Here is an 18,360-nt window from a genome sequence, read left to right as displayed (position 1 = left end):
TTCTTAATGATGGATTCTATGTCCTACACCACATGCTGGAGTACAGACGGGATCACCAGAACCTTCACATGGCACCTACATCTGGCGATGCCCATATTCTGCAATGGGCAAAGGACATAGGAGATATCGAGGATCATCGACTTTGAGCTGAGTTCTATAACATCCAGCGCGAACTTGCCCAAATCATCATGAAAGAGGTCGTCGGAAAAACAGGGATGTTCCATGCAGAAGGACAAATGTCGCGGGAAGATGTCCGAACATGGATAGCCTCTCAGCGTCTCAACATGAAGCCTTTCACTAAGCTCGATGACTATCTCCCTGACATGGATGGATAGCACGACATGATGGAGTGATTGTCGATATATGACAATGTGTCCGTTTAGTCCGTACTTTCTTTTATGACAAAACTTTGAGTTATGCATGGTGAAACTTTATTTGTGATGTAATTAAACCGTCCTCCTCCTCGACTAGCGAAAATCACTCTAGTTAGGTCATTTTGGGTACCATGAACTTTGTTATTTATGCTTATGATATGTTGTTTCTATTTTTGCCAAGTTTGTCTCTTTCTGTTGCTCAACTATATATGTTGCATATCATCGACTCATGTGACGATGCAGGTGCATAGATCATAGATGGCGAAGAAGTGCTATGCCAGGAGTATATATACGACAAGTGGCCGGAGTGTCAGGCCCAGGTGTACCGGTTTTCGGTTTCCGAGCGACACGCAGTACTTAGTTTAGGTTCACGCTAATGCGAGAGGGATACGAACTCATGTGCTCAAAGTGATAGCTATTCTCGCGTATATCATTGTTTAGATGGATGACGACGTATTTGCAAGTAATCGAGACTTGTATCGCTATTTTCGAGATTGATGACGAGAGACCACTTTGTGTTGGATGATGATTATGATGATGACATGATTTGATGAGACTAATTGTATGTATATGCTATGATTATATTTGTATGTGGATGATATGCTAAAGATTATTGTATAAAGCCTATTCAAATACAAAACAAATAAAAAACAAATATGCAGGAAAAAAAACTAATAAAACTAGTAGTAGCGAGGGGGGAAATTTAGCAGTAGCACCGACTTACCAGTAGCGCTTCCCGCTAAACAGCGCTGCAGATATTATCAGTAGCGCCCTTTTCTAAAGAGCGCTACAGCTATTCACCTGTAGCAGTAGCGTGGGTCAACAGGCGCTACTGCTATACGTTAGCTGTAGCGCCTTATTAGTAGCGCCGGTACCCGCGCTACTGAGAGGGCCAAAACCCGCGCTGCTGCTAGGCTTTTCCCTAGTAGTGAACTGGCGAGCGGCGACGGCGAGCGGCGACGGCGACGGCGAGGGCGAGCGGCGAACGGCGACGGGGATGACGACGAGGTAGATGCTCATGGCTGGGTGTGGGGTGGCCCGTGGCGCTTGCCGTTGCTCGATCTGACGCGGAAGATAGACGACGATGCGGAAGGGGCTCGATCTGACGGTTGGGAGGCAGTGCATCGGACGGCCTGGGCTCGACCTGCCCAATTGTTGGGCCGGCGCACCGGCGCGGATCACTGCCCTTAAATTTGAGTCCACATCAATATTTTTCCCGTTGCAACGCACGGACATCTGTGCTAGTCATACAGTAAATAACAATCATACTTTCCTTGTATTTCCAAAAGGAAAATTAAACTTTCCCTGGGAAGAATGATTTTTTTTTTTTGGAAGCACGGGTGGAGGACGCTACTTCTTTACCCAAAGCCCTCGACGGTGCACTCGAGTGATTACTTGCAAGATCCGACGGCCGTCGACGACCCGGTGACATGTCCCGGTGCGCCCACCACCGCATAGCTAGCAGCAAGTAAAGCCAACCCCAAGGTAAAAGCTTCCGATATTTCTTCTGTAAGAAAAGCTTCCAAACCATGGCGAGTTCTCGCCTCGCTCTCGGCGTTGTACTACTGCTCGTCGGTGGGTAATTTGTGCTTACAAACTAAATCGTATTATCCTTTTCAATTCAACGGAGAGTTGGTTCGGCAGGCTGCTTAACTTGGTCTCTTCTTGCAGCGGCGGCATCGGGCGCGGCGGCGTTTAGAACGGGCAACACGACGGCCATCCACATCGGCAACACCAAGGCCTGCATCGCCGGCTATGGGGGACTCGAGGATCCAGGCCTCTCGTACAAGCTGTGCATCCCCTCCTGGGTCGCCTTCACCCCCAACGGCACCCTCTTCGGCGAGGCCGCCTTGAACCACGCCGCCGTCAGCCCCGGGACGGCCGTCTCCGGCTTCAAGCGGGTCCTCGGTTCCAAGTACCAACTTGTTTTCTTCCCTCCTCCGCCGACGTCGACGGTATTTTTTTAGAACAAAGGCTGGAGAAAAAGCCCGGCTTTGAATTAACAAAGCCATCAACCGGTCAGGAATTACATCAGACAACATCTTACAAGAGAAAAAAAAGAAACAACGACGGTATTAATTCAAGTGTTATATATCTGGTTCTGGTTGCAGGATGTTTGAGGACGTGGTGAAGGTAGAGATGGAGCTGGTGCCGTACAAGCTCGTTGGGACCCAGGCCGGAAGGTGTGCTATCCAGATCGAGACCGAGGAAGGCGGCGCCGAGGTTTTCTCCGCCCACACAGTCGCCGGCATTCTCATATCCAAGCTTAAGCGGATGGCGGAGGCGCACCTGGGCCGCAAGATCAGGAGCGCTCTCCTGACCGTCCCCTGGCACTCGAGGGACTACCAAAGGCACCTTCTCGCAACGGCCGCCCGGCTCGAGGGCGGCTTCTCCGCCGCGAGGTACGTCGACGAGCACGTTGCAGTGGCCGCGGCGCACGGCCATCACGAGAAGGCGCGCCAAGACAAGGTCATCCTCGTCTTCCACATGGGCGGCCGCACGACCCACGCCACCATGTTCAAGTTTCGGGACGGCACGGCTCGTCTCATTGAAGGGCGCCATGATGCCCGCCTGGGCGGCGACGACTTCACCGGCCGGCTCGTGGACCACTTCATCCAGCTTATCAGGGAGAAGCACGGCCGGGACCTCCGCCGGGACGACGGCGCGCTCCGGGAGCTGAGGGCGGCGTGCGAGAGGGCCAAGAAGGCGCTAACCTACTGGGACACCACGCTTGTGAAGGTGGAGTCGCTCTTGGACGGCGCGGATTTCTTCGAGACGCTCACGAGGGCCGAGTTCGAGGAGCTCAACCGTGATCTGCTGGCGAGAGCCACTAGCATGGTGGACCTGCTGGTGACGTGGAGGTGGTGGCTCCCTCCCGGCCGGTGGGACAGCATAGACGAGATCATCCTCGTCGGCGGCAGCGTGAGGATCCCCAAGATTCTTGAGTTTTTCAGGGACTATTTCCATGGTCGGGAGCCAATTGTGGAGGAGGAAGCGGCGATTCGCGGCGCTGCTCTGCTCTCCCGCCCCGAGTCTGCAATGTTCACATACGACAACTGCGATTGCCATGGAAATCCTTTGCAGGCGTCTGAAAACATAATTGAATAGATCATAGGGTTTTGAGTATTGTGGTGCTACAAATAAAATTGTACGTGCTACTTGTAGTCATCACCTTTTTTGGATGAGACAATCTAGGACATGGAGTTTCTGGACGTGGGTGCATTCGCGTGACTGAACAGTAGAAAAAGAACAACTTTAAAAATATTATATATCTTTTTCAGGACAAACATTGTTGAATGTTTTACCAACAAGCAGAATTTCGTAATGAAAAAGAATTTGTGTAGGTATGGAGAAGAAAACAAAAATGATGTTGTGAAAAGGGTAATTCCTGAAAGTATTTTGTTTTTTCTTCCAGACCTCAATGAATATTTTTCCGTCATGAAATTTTCTAGGACACGTCTAGCGAGCTGTCCGCTGCTCCGTAGCGCTCCTCCCGATTAGGAAGTTCCCTATCACCTCCCCCCTCTCCAGGATAGGAAAGTGTCCCAGTCCACCCTTGATCCCCCCATTCCCGCGTCTAGCCATCGAGCCGAGAAAAAACACACCTGGTCCCCTCCCTGGCTTCCTCCCCGCCCCCCTGTGTTTCTCCTCACCGTCTCCTTCCTTCTCCTCACCTAACCCACGTCTCATCTTCTTCTCCCCCAATAAACACTACTAGGGAAAAGCCTAGCAGCAGCGGGGGTTCTAGGTGTATCAGTAGCGCGTGGACCGGCGCTACTAATAAGGCGCTACAGCTAACTCGTAGCAGCAGCGCGTGCGCTCCCGCGCTACTGATATACAAGTGCAGCGGCAGCGTTCTTACAGGGAGCTCGCTACTGCTAATAGCTATAGCGCGCTTCTCCTGTGCGCGCTACTGCTACTACCGCGCTGCTGCTAACTTTTCTCCACTCGCTACTGCTAATTTTAGTAGTTTTTTCTTTTTTTCGGCATATTTGTTTTGTATTTGAACAGGCTTTATAGAAGAATCTTTAGCACATACAAATGTCATCATGATACACATACAAATGCCTGCGAGACCACAAATATAATCATAGCATATGCATACAAATAGTCTCATCATAATCATCATCCAACACAAAGTGGTATCTTGTCATCATCTCGAAAATAGCGATACATGCAAGTCTCGAATACTTGCAACTACAACGTCATCCATCTAAACAAAGGTATACACGAGAAGAGCTATCACTATGAGTGAGAGCGGAACTATGCAGTACATGAGGTGGCGGTTACGAGTCCTCTCTCGCGCTAGCGTGAACCTCAAGTAACTAGCTTCTCCTTCTTGTCTGCTTTTGAAGTCTTTATGGCTGGCGCCCGAGAACCCATTCACTTGCGCCTGACACTCATGCCACTCGTTGTACACCGCCGGAACCTTCCCTTTGTACACGACATAGCACTTCCATCTCGCCATCAAGAAACTAGGTACCTGTTAGAGATGCATGTTCATGAAGAGGATGTACAATCATATATATGCAAAAAAATATACTAGAGCAACACCGAAAAAGAAAGGGTTAGCAACTAGATGCAACATATAGTACGCAAACTAATTAACTAGAGGTACGCAGGTCATCGTACGCAAACTAACAAAGTAGTGTTACGCAAGTTCGGTAGGGACCGTGGACATCACAAAGTTTCATCGCTACAAAAAGTATACAAGTTCAACCGACACATATCATCATCATCGGCATCATAAATCACTAGAAGTTCCATCCTTCCATATCATCGAGGATGGCCCTAGCTTCTTGAATGTCGTGAGATCTAGACGTTGCATGCCTATGCGAGTTCGGACGTCAGCTCGCGATATAGGGCCGTGGTGGAACATCCCCTTCTCATCGACGTCTTCTTTCATGATGATCGTCACAATGTCGCTTTGGATGCGAAAGAAGTCATCTCTAAGTTTATAATCCGCTTCTCCATGAGATTCTAGCCACTTGTGGATATGATCATCATTTCTGCTTCTCATGCGAAGCTTTTGGTGATCCGTGTTGAACTGAATCATGAGATGGACAATGTAGAATCTATCCTTCTTGCTTGGTTTTGGGACATGGATGCAGGAGAAGTTAGTTTTATGCGCGAAACCCATTTTCTTGTTCCTTTGTTTCCTGATCTGCATGTGGCCACCTCTAATGCTGAAGCCTTGGAGAGCATCATCTAGAATATTCATTATGTGGGTGTAGTCTTTTTTCTCGTAGTCTCTGGAAGGGTCAAAATACACGGCGTGGGAGACTTGCGGGTAAAGAACGATAAGAACGGCGCACCCGTTGCTGCGGGGAAAAGACACCTCAAATTATTCCCCATATGAGAGAGAAGGAATGATTGAAATGTATGAAAGAGCTGTCCGGAACTGACTTACTTTGGATGATAAGGCACGAGGACAATTTCCCGGTCCTTATTCTGTACCATGAAGTTTTGGAGGTACTCCCTAGTAGTTTCACGCTCAAAGTCACCAAGACTCAAGAAAGACTCGTGCATGTAGTACGGACTCGCCACACAGATATGCAAGACTTCTTCACTCTTCATGACGGAGCTCATATGTAGCGCAAAAAGGCGTACGATTGTAAAATCGAGCCGCCTTGTCAGAAACATCTCAATGATATGGTCAAACCACAGGAAGAACACCTCCGTGCGCCGTGTCTCGACGTAGCACTTCCCCTCAGGCACACGAGCCGCGTATGTCGGATATCCTGGATACTTTGAGGCTAGTAGACTTTTCTCAGTCGACATCACATGGTCGTGCAGTCTCCTGAGATCCCCTAATAGTGCCTCCAGCGGTTTCGGCAGTAGCATCGGCTCGCCCGTGAGATGGAACATGGCCGCACCTTTCATGGGTACATGCTCTTCAGAATGCATCGTCTGGCTGCTTTGTGCTCTGGCTTGTTTGGAGGAAGTTATCTTCCCCGATCTCTTCCTCTCCTTTTTCTTGGGCACACCTTCCAGAACCTTCCTTAACCCCTGCGCCAGGGTTCCCGGGCTAAGCACTGTACGACCCCGGCTAGTTGAGCCTGTGTTGAGGCGACATCTTCAGGCGTGTCCTGTGAGGAATTCATGAAGAGAGACTTTTTGCAATCCTTCCAACGACCTTCCTGCCCGGGCATATCATCCATATCCTCATTAGCATGCTGATAGACCGATTCGTCATATGATTGACTCATCATATCTATGTCATAGTCATACGCGTTTGTATTGAGGAAACCCATAGGGTCGACCTCCGTCTCATAATCCATTCTCTGTTCTAGAGGACCGATTACATCAGCCAGTACTATTGCACCCCCTTCATCACGTCGTCTGCCGCTCTCACTCGGCACTATAGGAGCTGGTAATTGCGTAGGCGGGGTGGTGGTCTCCGCACATGCTTGTTGATGTGTGGTTATTGGTGTGCTCTCGGTCGGCTCCAGATGAATAAGATTCTTCGGCCATAGCAACACCCAACCCTTGCAGCTTCCAATCCGCGGCGGGGTCTCGTCATCCTCTCGCACATGCTGTACTGGAGGAGGCAACGCCTCGTGCCCCGATTTCACACTGGACAAGCTAACCCTGAAGTGCCCAGCGGGGATCGGCTGGTTGTGGAACGTTGGTTTCAAGGGGTTCAATATCATCCCCTTTCCCACGTCGACCTTCTGGCCTTTTATCAAGTAGAGTATGGTGCACGGGGTTTCTTTGCCCTGCAAACACATATGTCTGTGGCGTAAAACATCCGAAAGGCAACGAAAATGGAATATTCTATATATATATATATATATATATATATATATATATATATATATATATATATGTTGGTGCGACATGTAATTACCGTGACGGCGTCGAGCTCAGCCAAAGACGAAGGCCCACCTAGCGCGCCAGAGACTGAGGACGGGCTGCTATGAGCAGGAGCGACCGCGAGAGGAGGCCCGGTTGCATGAGAAAGTGATGGTGTGGTGTTGTTGTTGTTCATGGAGTTGCTCCCGACAAAACTGGGCATCGGGAAATCATGTACCGTCTTGTCTGGATTTTCCTTCGTCCAGTTGATGATAGCTGGAACCAAGTTAGTAGCGAAATCATTTCTGCAGGCAGTTACAGCTGCATTGACTGCCTGCTGTAGCAACTCATTTTTCTCCTCGGCTGTTTTTTTCGCATCCTCAACTGCTTTTTTCTCGACCACAAGCTTCACCTTCGCGTTGATGTCCGCCTGACTAAACTTCTTTTTCCGCTTCTTGGCCTCCGGACCCTCGTTGTAAAACACCTTCCACGTGGCACCGTCTCCAGCGTCGTGCACACGACCATATTGCAGCCGCTGGCCCAAAGGGAGTCCCGTAAGTTCGTTCAAGGCCCGGTTGAGAGGGGTCTCCCACTTGGGCCTCGTCGAAGAAGTAGGGCTTTTGGCTGCAAGCTGGTGATGCTGCTCTAGTAGTCTAATCAATTTGCTCGTGATCTGGTCCGTGTAAAAAACCTTTTTCTCCTTGTCCCACTTGTAGCGGGCCCTGATGAAGTCACGCTCCAAGGGGTTGGTGAACTTCGTGAAGGGGTCTGGGAGACCCGCGGCTTCACGTTCCGCGTCCTCCTTATCCCATATGGGCCTTTTACCGAGGTAGGCACGGCTTCCGAGGCGATGCTTCCCCGTGTTCCTTTGCTGAAGGCTCTTGAATTTCGCAGCCTTAGCCTTGGCTGCCTCGGTAGAGCAAGTGTCCTTGAACTTTTCGAACTCCTCTTCCGTAAGTGTCGGATTTTCCTCCAGAATCTTGGACAGGGGTTCCTCGGCCTCAATAGATCGTTTCACCCTCCCTTTCCAGGAGGCCAAATCATTGCTGAACATGCCCATGGCGTGATTGTTAATCTTTTTCATCTTTGGATCATTCCACGGTTGTTCTATGTTATCATCCCGGTCGGGGAACTTGAATCTCTTGTGCAACTTTGTTAGGAGCAACTGCGTCAAATGTTTTTTACTCCTTAAGTCATCGTCGTTGATGCTCGCGCATTCCCGTAGGATGCATCCTACTTGGTTCCCATAGCACTTGCGAGGTTCTTCCGGCTCTAATGGCTCAAACTTGCCAGGTGCCATCTTTGTGATCACAAGTCGTCCAATCCCTAGTTTTTTAGGTTTTTGTATCCTCTTCTTCTTATGCTTCCTCTTTTCGGTAGCGGCATCGGCGCCGGTACCTTCCCTGCCGGTCTCGGCGCCGCCATCGGTGCCGGTGCCGTCGGTGTCGATGTCGGCGTCAGTACCATCATCGAGGCCGACCTGCAAAGCTTGCTTAGCAGTCAAATAGTCGAGGTACTCTTGTTCACCCTCATAATCCATCTCGTCTGCATCTTGGTCAGAAGGCCCAGTTTCTTTGTTGTTCGACATGTTTCCTATGATTAAGTGTCCTCGTTTATTTCTAAAAGTATGAATAAATGAGAAATGACATAAAAAAGAAATCTATGTGCCAGCACTCGATATGCCAACTATGTAGCACAAATCATGCCTTTATTCACGGCAAATTTTGGCATGACCTTTGCTAAAAAAAAATGGACATATCGAGCGCCTGAAATTCACCGGAACGGAAATAAATCAACATTCCGGCGTAACATAGGCCACTCGGATCATTTATCAAAATTGAACGAAAACATCACATGTCCAAATGACATGTTCAAATTCCAAACATGACATGTCCAAAACATGACATATCCACATATCACATGTCTAGTTCAAATTTGCATATAAATTTAGCCTACCTAAATTTGCTTTAACAAGGGATGTTGATTTGGACAATTGCTTAAATGCTGCCTTTTCTTTTAACTACAATTGCTTAACCCTAAATTTATGTCCTATTTTAAAACCTAGCTAAATGCATAACTAAATAGATAACCTAATTAACCTACTGCCCTAACTAAAACCTAAGTAAATTAACCGAAGAACCCTAGCTAGCAGAGAGAGGGGGGGTTTACAGAGGGTTCAGGGGCGAGGAGGCAGGCCCGACGATGGCCGAGGTTGGGAGGGGAGGAAGCAGAGTAGGGAGGCGAGGGCCGACGGGTCGGGGGCGAGCGTGCCGCGGTCGGGGGCGAGGGCCGGGTCAGGGCGAGTGCCGGGGTCGGGGGCTAGCGCCGGGGCCGGGTCGGGGGCAAGCGCCGGGGCGCAGCGGTGCGACAGGCGAAGAGAGAGTGGGGATTTCGGGGGAAAAGAGGCGGGATGAAGCAGGGAGAGTGGGGATTTTGGGTTAAGTGGACGTAGCAGTAGCGCGTTTAGACAAAACGCGCTGCTACTACCTCCACTAGCTGTAGTGCTTTATACCAAATGCGCTGCTACTATCTTAACTAGCTGTGGCGGTTTTATAAGGAAATCGCTACTGCTAGCTTGACTATAGCTATTTTATAAGGAAATCGCTACTGCCACTTTTCCTTTTTATTTTCCTTTATTTTCTCTCACTTTTATTTCCCGAGAGCAGTAAACGAAGGGAAGGCGATATATATTGTATCATTTGACGGTTAAATATGTATACAAAATAGGAACATATATATTACATCATTGGACCCATGCATAATAATGGCTAAGTGTGTATACAAAATAGGAACACACACACACACACACACACACACACATATATATATATATATATATATATACATATATATATATATACATATATATATATATATATATATATATATATATATATATATATTACATCATTTGACCGATAACATACGGTTCCTCAGTGCTGACGTTTTCGTTTTTGAGTCAGCTTCTTTCCCTTCTTGTTCATCGAAGAATAATTGAGCCCCTCATTGTGACTTTGCCTTTTCCATGGAGTATGATTTTTCTTAGGTAATGTAGTATTGATTCTTCTTTTGACGTATACTTCATCATCATCGTCATCTTCCCTCATTGGGTTGCCGTACTGATCATAGTCTTCCTCGTTGGCGACTCCATCCATTCCAATAATGTTCCTTTTGCCTCTCCTCACGACAACACGACTAGGATTGCATGGGTCGGTTGTGAAGAAGCATTGTGTCACGTGCTTAGCATGTACCCATATCTCGTTTTTAGTGATAGCATTCACGGTAGTGCTCTTGGCGTCGGGTATAGTCATGGTAGTGAAAATTCGGTTTTCTCTTTCGACATTCTTATCCCATCTGACACGGAACATCGTCGTGTTATGCAGTCCAGAGTAGTCAAGCTCCCAGATCTCCTCGACCCTTCCATAAAATTTTTCAGTTGCGCCGTTGTTGCTGCCGGTCATGCATTCCGTCGTCACCCCTGAGTTCTGATCATCACCGCCCATATCTTTGGCCTCCGTGTAGAACGTGTATCCGTTGACATCATATGCCTGATAGGTTACGAGGTTAGGCGAGGGGCCATGTGCTAAGGCGTATGTGAGAAATCCTTCCTTAGAGCCCTCCTCCGGGGGATTAGCAATAATATGCTCTTTGAACCAATGCAGGAAAGTGGAATTGTGCTCTCTAGTAACTTCGGCGTCCGTCCTGCATACCCCCCGGTCACGATACTTCTTTGCGATAATTTCTTTGTGCAGTACCACGAAAGTATCTACCTCGTCTAGGTGTTGTAGCATACCAAGTTTGCTCTGTCAAAGTCTCTGCGTCGATCTGAGTATGCCACGTGCAGTTCCCTGCGACCGTTGTAGTGACCTTCTCCTTCAAGCCTCCCATCGTGCTTGTTACCGGGCAAACCAACACTAACACCAGGCGGCTGGTCTGCGCCATATAGAGAATTCTCACAGAAATAGATGCACTCTTGTGTCACATAGCACTGGACGATGCTTCCATCCAAATGGGACATGTTACGAACGAATCCTTTGATGATCCCATTCATCCTCTCAAACGGCATCATGTTGTGCAGGAATGACGGGCCCAGGTCTATTATGTCATCCACAATATGGACACACAGATGCACCATCACGGCAAAGAGTGCGGGCGGGAAGTACATCTCAAGCTCATTCAGTATCACAACGATCTCTTCCTGTAGCCTTCGGAGCTGCTTCACATTGATCGACTTTCGAGAGATGACATCAAAAAAGTTGCAGAGACCAATAAGCGTGTCACGGACGTGCTTGTCCATTATCCCTCTAAGGGCAATAGGTAGTATCTGCGTCATCATCACATGATAGTCATGGGACTTCATCCCACTGAACCTTTTCTTGTTCGTGTCTAGATATCTATTTATCTTGCCATAGTAACCGGAACTAACTTTGACTCCGTTAAGGCACTTAAAGAATTGATCGATCTCAGCCTGACTTAAGGTGAAGCAAGAAGGGGGGCAATAATCCTCTTTCTTTATTTTCTTGCCCTTCTTCTCCCGTGCCTCTGTCTCCGTCTCTGTCTCGTCTGACATTTTCCGGGGCGGCATGTGCAGATCTTCCCTGATTTTCAAATCTTGCAAGTCTTTTCTTGCCTTCGGCCCATCATTGGTCTTATCCGGCATGTTCATCAGTGTTGCGAGCAAGCTCTCAAGGACATTCTTACAGATATGCATTTGATCAAGGCAATGAGGTGTATCGAGTTTGTGCCAGTACTCCATGTCCCAGAGCACAGACCTCGTCTTCGATACTGATACATCTCCAACGTATCTATAATTTTTGATTGCTCCATGCTACTTTATCTACTGTTTTAGGCAATATTGGGCTTTATTATCCACTTTTATATTATTTTTGGGACTAACCTATTAACCGGAGGCCCAGCCCAGATTTGCTATTTTATGCCTATTTCAGTGCTTCGAGGAAAAGGAATATCAGACGAAGTCAAAACGGAACAAAATCAACTGGAGAAGTTATTTTTGGAAGGAAAGCCACCCGATGGACTTGGAGTGCACGTTAGGAGATACGGGAGGTGCTCACGAGGGTGCGGGCGCCCCCCCCTCGGGCGCGCCCCCTGCCTTGTGGGGCCCCCGTAGCTCCACCGACGTACTCCTTTCACCCATATATACCTACGTACCCTAAAACTTCCAGAAAAGAAGATAGATCGGGAGTTTCGCCGCTGCAAGCCTCTGTAGCCACCAAAAACCTCTCGGGAGCCCTTCCTGGCGCCCTGCCGGAGGGGGATCCCATCACCGGTGGCCATCTACATCATCCCGGCGCTATCCATGACGAGGAGGGAGTAGTTCACCCTCGGGGCTGAGGGTATGTACCAGTAGCTATGTGTTTGATCTCTCTCTCTCGTGTTCTCTCTCTCGTGTTCCTCTATGGGACGATCTTGATGTATCCCGAGCTTTGCTATTGTAGTTGGATCTTATGATGTTTCTCCCCCTCTACTCTCTTGTGATGAATTGAGTTTCCCCTTTGAAGTTATCTTATCGGATTGAGTCTTTTATGAGAACACTTGATGTATGTCTTGCCGTGATTATCTGTGACAATGGGATATCATGTGCCACTTGATGTATGTTTTGGTGATCAACTCGCGGGTTTTGTGACATTGGGAACCCATGCATAGGGTTGGCACACGTTCCTGACTCTCCGGTAGAAACTTTGGGGCACTCTTTGAAGTACTTTTATGTTGGTTGGATGAATCTGAGATTGTGTGATGCATATCGTATAATCATGCCCACGGATACTTGAGGTGACAATGGAGTATCTAGGTGACATTAGGGTTTTGATTGATTTGTATCTTAAGGTGTTATTCTAGTACGAACTCTTTTATAGATCGATCCGAAAGAATAACTTTGAGGTGGTTTCATACCCTACCATAATCTCTACGTTTGTTCTCCGCTATTAGTGGCTTTGGAGTGACTCTTTGTTGCATGTTGAGGGCTTGTTATTTGATCTATCTATATTATTATTATTGAGAGAACTTGCACTAGTGAAAGTATGAACCCTAGGCCTTGTTTCAACGCATTGCAATACCGTTTATGCTCACTTTTACCTTTAGTTACCTTGCTGTTTTTATTATTTCAGATTACAAAAACCTATATCCACTATCTATTTTGCACTTGTATCACCATCTCTTCGCCGAACTAGTGCACCTATACAATTTACCATTGTATTGCATGTGTTGGGGACACAAGAGACTCTGTTATTTGGTTGCAGGGTTGTTTGAGAGAGACCATCTTCATCCTACGCCTCCTACGGATTGATAAACCTTAGGTCATCCACTTGAGGGAAATTTGCTACTGTCCTACAAACATGTGCACTTGCAGGCCCAACAATGTCTACAAGAAGAAGGTTGTGGAGTAGACATCAAGCTCTTTTCTGGCACCGTTGCCGGGGAGGCTAGGTAAAAGGGCACTCACTCACACCCCGTCAACTAAGCTCTTTTCTGGCGCCGTTGCCGGGGAGGTGAGTGCTTGAAGGTATATCTTTAGATCTTGCAATCGTATCTTTTTGTTTCTTGTTTTAGCACTAGTTAGTTTATAAAAGAAAACTACAAAAAAATGGAGTTAAGTTTGTCTCATACGCTTCACCTTTTTAATATCTTTCGTGAGTATGATGGAAAGGAAAATTGTGCCAAAGTGCTAGAAGAAGAATTACATAGAATGCTTGGCATGAAATATGTGAATGATGAGCATGATTGCAATGTTGTTAGTATGAATTCCTTGAATATCCATGATGCTAATGATATGCAAAGCCACAAGCTTGGGGAAGCTATGTTTGATGAAGATGATATTTTTTGTCCCCTAAGCTTTGATGAGCAAATTTACTATGATGAAAGCATGCCTCCTATCTATGATGATTATTGTGATGACACATATGCTTTAACGAATAATGATAACCATGAAAATTGTCATCTTGATCTTAATTTTCAATCACATGATAGTTATTTTGTTGAGTTTGCTCCCACTACTATTCATGAGAAGAATTTTGCTTATGTGGAGAGTAGTAAATTTTCTATGCTTGTCGATCATGAAAAGAATGCTTTAGGTGCTGGTTATATTGTTGAATTCATTCATGATGCTACTGAAAATTATTATGAGGGAGGAATATATGCTTGTAGGAATTGCATTAATATCAAGTTTCCTCTCTATGTGTTTAAAATCTTGAAGCTATGCTTGTTTTACCTTCCTATGCTTGTTGATTATTGTTCCCATAAGTTGTTTGCTCACAAAATCCCTATGCATAGGAAGTGGGTTAGACTTAAATGTGCTAGTCATACGCTTCATGATGCTCCTGTTATGTTTCAATTCTTATCTTTTATGTGAGCATCATTGTCATCATCATGCCTAGCTAGAAAGGCATTAAAGAAAAGCGCTTGTTGGGAGACAACCTAATATTTATCCTTACTGATTTTATGTGTCCACATGATTATGCTACTGTAGTAATCATGTTTTATAGCTTTTGTTTCAATAAAGTGCCAAGTAAGACCTTTAGGATGGCTTACGGTGATAGTTGTGTTGATCCTGCTGAAAATCAGAAACTTTTGCACCCAGTAAATTAGTTTTGTTAATTCACAGAAATGTTCTTCTGATCTGATTCTTTTTGCTATGGATTGGTACACAAATTTCTCAGGTCTTCCTAATTTGGTAGAATTTTTGGAGTTCCAGAACTATACGTTTGATACAGATTACTACAGACTGTTCTGTTTCTGACAGATTCTGTTTTCTATGTGTGGTTTACTTATTTTGATGAATCTATGAGTAGTATCGGAGGGTATGAACCATAGATAAGTTTCAATACAGTAGATATTACACCAATATGAATTTAGAATGTGTTCATTACAGTACCTAAGTGGTTGTTTTATTTTCTTATACTAACGGAGCTTACGAGTTTTCTGTTGAGTTTTGTGTTGTGAAGTTTTCAAGTTTTGGGTAAAGATTCGATGGACTATGGAATAAGGAGTGGCAAAGAGCCTAAGATTGGGGATGCCCATTTCACCCCAAGATATTCAAGGACAACCAAGAGCCTAAGCTTGGGGATGCCCCGGAAGGCATCCCCTCTTTCGTCTTCGTTCATCGGTAACTTTACTTGGAGCTATATTTTTATTCACCACATGATATGTGTTTTGCTTGGAGCGTCATTTCCTTTTGTAAGTTTTTTCTTGATGTATTTAGAATAATTTTTTTCATCTTTAGTTTCAATAAAAATGTCAAGGATAGCCTTTGCCATGCTTATTTTGCTAGTATACATGTTGCTGTTTGAAAACAGAAAGTTTACCGCTGTTGCAAAAATTCCCTAGAAAAGTCAGAGAGTGGTATAATGTTGAATATTTTTGCATATTGAGATCTGATAAATTTATTACAGCGTGAATTTTAGTTCATAATTTTTGGAGTTAGGGAAGTATGATGACTCTTGCATTCTTTACAGACTGTACTGTTTTGTCAGATTGCTGTTATGGTTGCATTGTTTGCATATGTTTGCTTGTTTAATGATTCTATTTGAAGATAGGAGTATTAAATATTCAAAGGAATTTAGTATGCAATGTTGAATAATAATTTTAGTGATTTGTTACAGTAGAAAATGATAAGGTTTTGCATTGGTTTATACTAACCTATCTCACGAGTTCTTGTTGAGTTTGTTGTGGATGAAGCTTTTGATAAAAAGAGAAACCATGATATGAGAGGAATTAAGGAGACACAAAATTTCAAGCTTGGGGATGCCCAAGACACCCCAAGATAATATTTCAAGAAGTCTCAAGCATCTAAGCTTGGGGATGCCCCGGTAGGCATCCCACCTTTCTTCTTCAACAACTATCGGTTAGTATCGGTTGAGCCTAAGTTTTTGCTTCTTCACATGAGTTGTGCTATCCTTGCAATGTAGTTTTCTTTAGCTTTGCTTGCTATTTGAATAAAGTATCAAGATCTGAAATTCTTTAATGAGAGAGAGTCTTCGCATAGTTACATAATTATTTAGCTACTCATTGATCTTCACTTATATCTTTCGGAGTAGTTTGTAATTTTTCTAGTGCATCACTTATATATTTTAGAGCATGGTGGTAGTTTTATTTTGAAGAAATAGATGAACTCTCATACTTCACTTAGATTATTTTGAGAGTCGTTAATAGCATGGTAATTTACTTAATATTAATATACTTGGTATTCAAGATATGTGAAACTTTCTTATGAGTGTGTTGAATACTAAGAAAAGTTTGATGCTTGATAATTGTTTTGAGATATGGAGGTAGTGATATTAGAGTCATGCTAGTTGAGTAGTTGTGAATTTAAAGAATACTTGTGTTGAAGTTTGTGATTCCCGTAGCATGCACGTATGGTGAACCGTTATGTGATGAACTCGGAGCATGATTTATTTATTGATTGTCTTCCTTATGAGTGGCGGTCGGGGACGAGCGATGGTCTTTTCCTACTAATCTATCCCCCTAGGAGCATGTGCATAATACTTTGCTTTGATAACTTCTAGATTTTTGCAATAAGTATATGAGTTCTTTATGACTAATGTTGAGTCCATGGATTATACGCATTCTCACCCTTCCACCATTGCTAGCCTCTCTAATACCGCGCACTTTTCGCCGGTATCATACACCCACCATATACCTTTCTCAAACAGCCACCATACCTACCTACATGGCATTTCCATAGCCATTCCGAGATATATTGCCATGCAACTTTCCACCGTTCCGTTTATTATGACACGCTCCATCATTGTCATATTGCTAGCATGATCATGTAGTTGACATCGTATTTGTGGCAAAGCCACCATTCATAATTCTTTCATACATGTCACTCATGATTCATTGCATATCCCGGTACACCGCCGGAGGCATTCATATAGAGTCATACTTTGTTCTAAGTATCGAGTTGTAATTGTTGAGTTGTAAGAAAAATAAAAGTGTGATGATCATCATTATTAGAGCATTGTCCCAAGTGAGGAAAGGATGAAGGAGACTATGATTCCCCCATAAGTCGGGATGAGACTCTGGACGAATAATAAAAAAAGAGGCCAAAAAAAAGGAGAAGGCCCAAATAAAAAAATAAAAAAGGAGAGAAAAAGAGAGAAGGGACAATGCGACTACCCTTTTACCACACTTGTGCTTCAAAGTAGCACCAAGATCTTCATGATAGAGAGTCTCTCATTTTGTCACTTCATATACTAGTGGGAATTTTTCATTATAGAACTTGGCTTGTATATTCCAATGATGGGCTTCCTCAAATGCCCTAGGTCTTCGTGAGCAAGCGAGTTGGATGCACACCCATTTAGTTTCTTTTCTTGAGCTTTCATATACTTATAGCTCTAGTGCATCCGTTGCATGACAATCCCTACTCACTCACATTGATATCTATTGATGGGCATCTCCATAGCCCGTTGATACGCCTAGTTGATGTGAGACTATCTTCCCTCTTTTTGTCTTCTCCACAACCACCATTCTATTCCACATAGTGCTATATCCATGGCTCATGCTCATGTATTGCGTGAAGATTGAAAAAGTTTTGAGAATGTTATAAGTATGAAACAATTGCTTGGCTTGTCATCGGGGTTGTGCATCATTTAAATATTTTGTGTGGGGAAGATGGAGCATAGCCAGACTATATGATTTTGTAGGGATAACTTTCTTTGGCCATGTTATTTTGAGAAGACATAATTGCTTAGTTAGTATGCTTGAAGTATTATTATTTTTATGTCAATATGAACTTTTGTCTTGAATCTTTCGGATCTGAATATTCATACCACAATTAAGAAGATTTACATTGAAATTGTGCCAAAGTATCACTTTGCATCAAAAATTCTTTTTTATCATTTACCTACTCGAGGACGAGCAGGAATTAAGCTTGGGGATGCTTGATACGTCTCCAACGTATCTATAATTTTTGATTGCTCCATGCTACTTTATCTACTGTTTTAGGCAATATTGGGCTTTATTATCCACTTTTATATTATTTTTGGGACTAACCTATTAACCGGAGGCCCAGCCCAGATTTGCTGTTTTATGCCTATTTCAGTGCTTCAAGGAAAAGGAATATTAGACGAAGTTAAAACGGAATGAAATCAACTGGAGAAGTTATTTATGGAAGGAAAGCCACCCGATGGACTTGGAGTGCATGTCAGGAGATACGGGAGGTGCTCACGAGGGTGGG

The 18,360-nt window shown here is 44.9% G+C and overlaps 1 protein-coding gene across 1 annotated transcript; it reads left to right on the top strand.

Moving 5' to 3' along the window:
- Positions 1-1,903: 1,903 nt before the first annotated feature.
- Positions 1,904-3,482, top strand: LOC119339282 (luminal-binding protein 4-like). Its single transcript, XM_037611400.1, has 3 exons — positions 1,904-1,949; positions 2,046-2,289; positions 2,486-3,482. The coding sequence occupies exons 1-3, from the start codon at positions 1,904-1,906 to the stop codon at positions 3,480-3,482; spliced, it is 1,287 nt and encodes a 428-aa protein (XP_037467297.1).
- Positions 3,483-18,360: the final 14,878 nt, after the last annotated feature.

Source organism: Triticum dicoccoides, chromosome 7B, assembly GCF_002162155.2.
Source record: "Triticum dicoccoides isolate Atlit2015 ecotype Zavitan chromosome 7B, WEW_v2.0, whole genome shotgun sequence".
NCBI classification, from domain to species: Eukaryota; Viridiplantae; Streptophyta; class Magnoliopsida; order Poales; family Poaceae; genus Triticum; species Triticum dicoccoides.
Note: the sequence above shows the minus strand (reverse complement) of the source record. Positions and strands in the feature narration are given on the sequence as shown.

Coding starts and splice junctions, on each gene's coding strand:
- LOC119339282 (XM_037611400.1), top strand. CDS start 1,904: ATGGCGAGTTCTCGCCTCGCTCTCGGCGTTGTACTACTGCTCGTCG. Junction 1,950..2,045: donor CGTTGTACTACTGCTCGTCG/GTGGGTAATTTG, acceptor CTCTTCTTGCAG/CGGCGGCATCGGGCGCGGCG. Junction 2,290..2,485: donor AAGCGGGTCCTCGGTTCCAA/GTACCAACTTGT, acceptor TTCTGGTTGCAG/GATGTTTGAGGACGTGGTGA.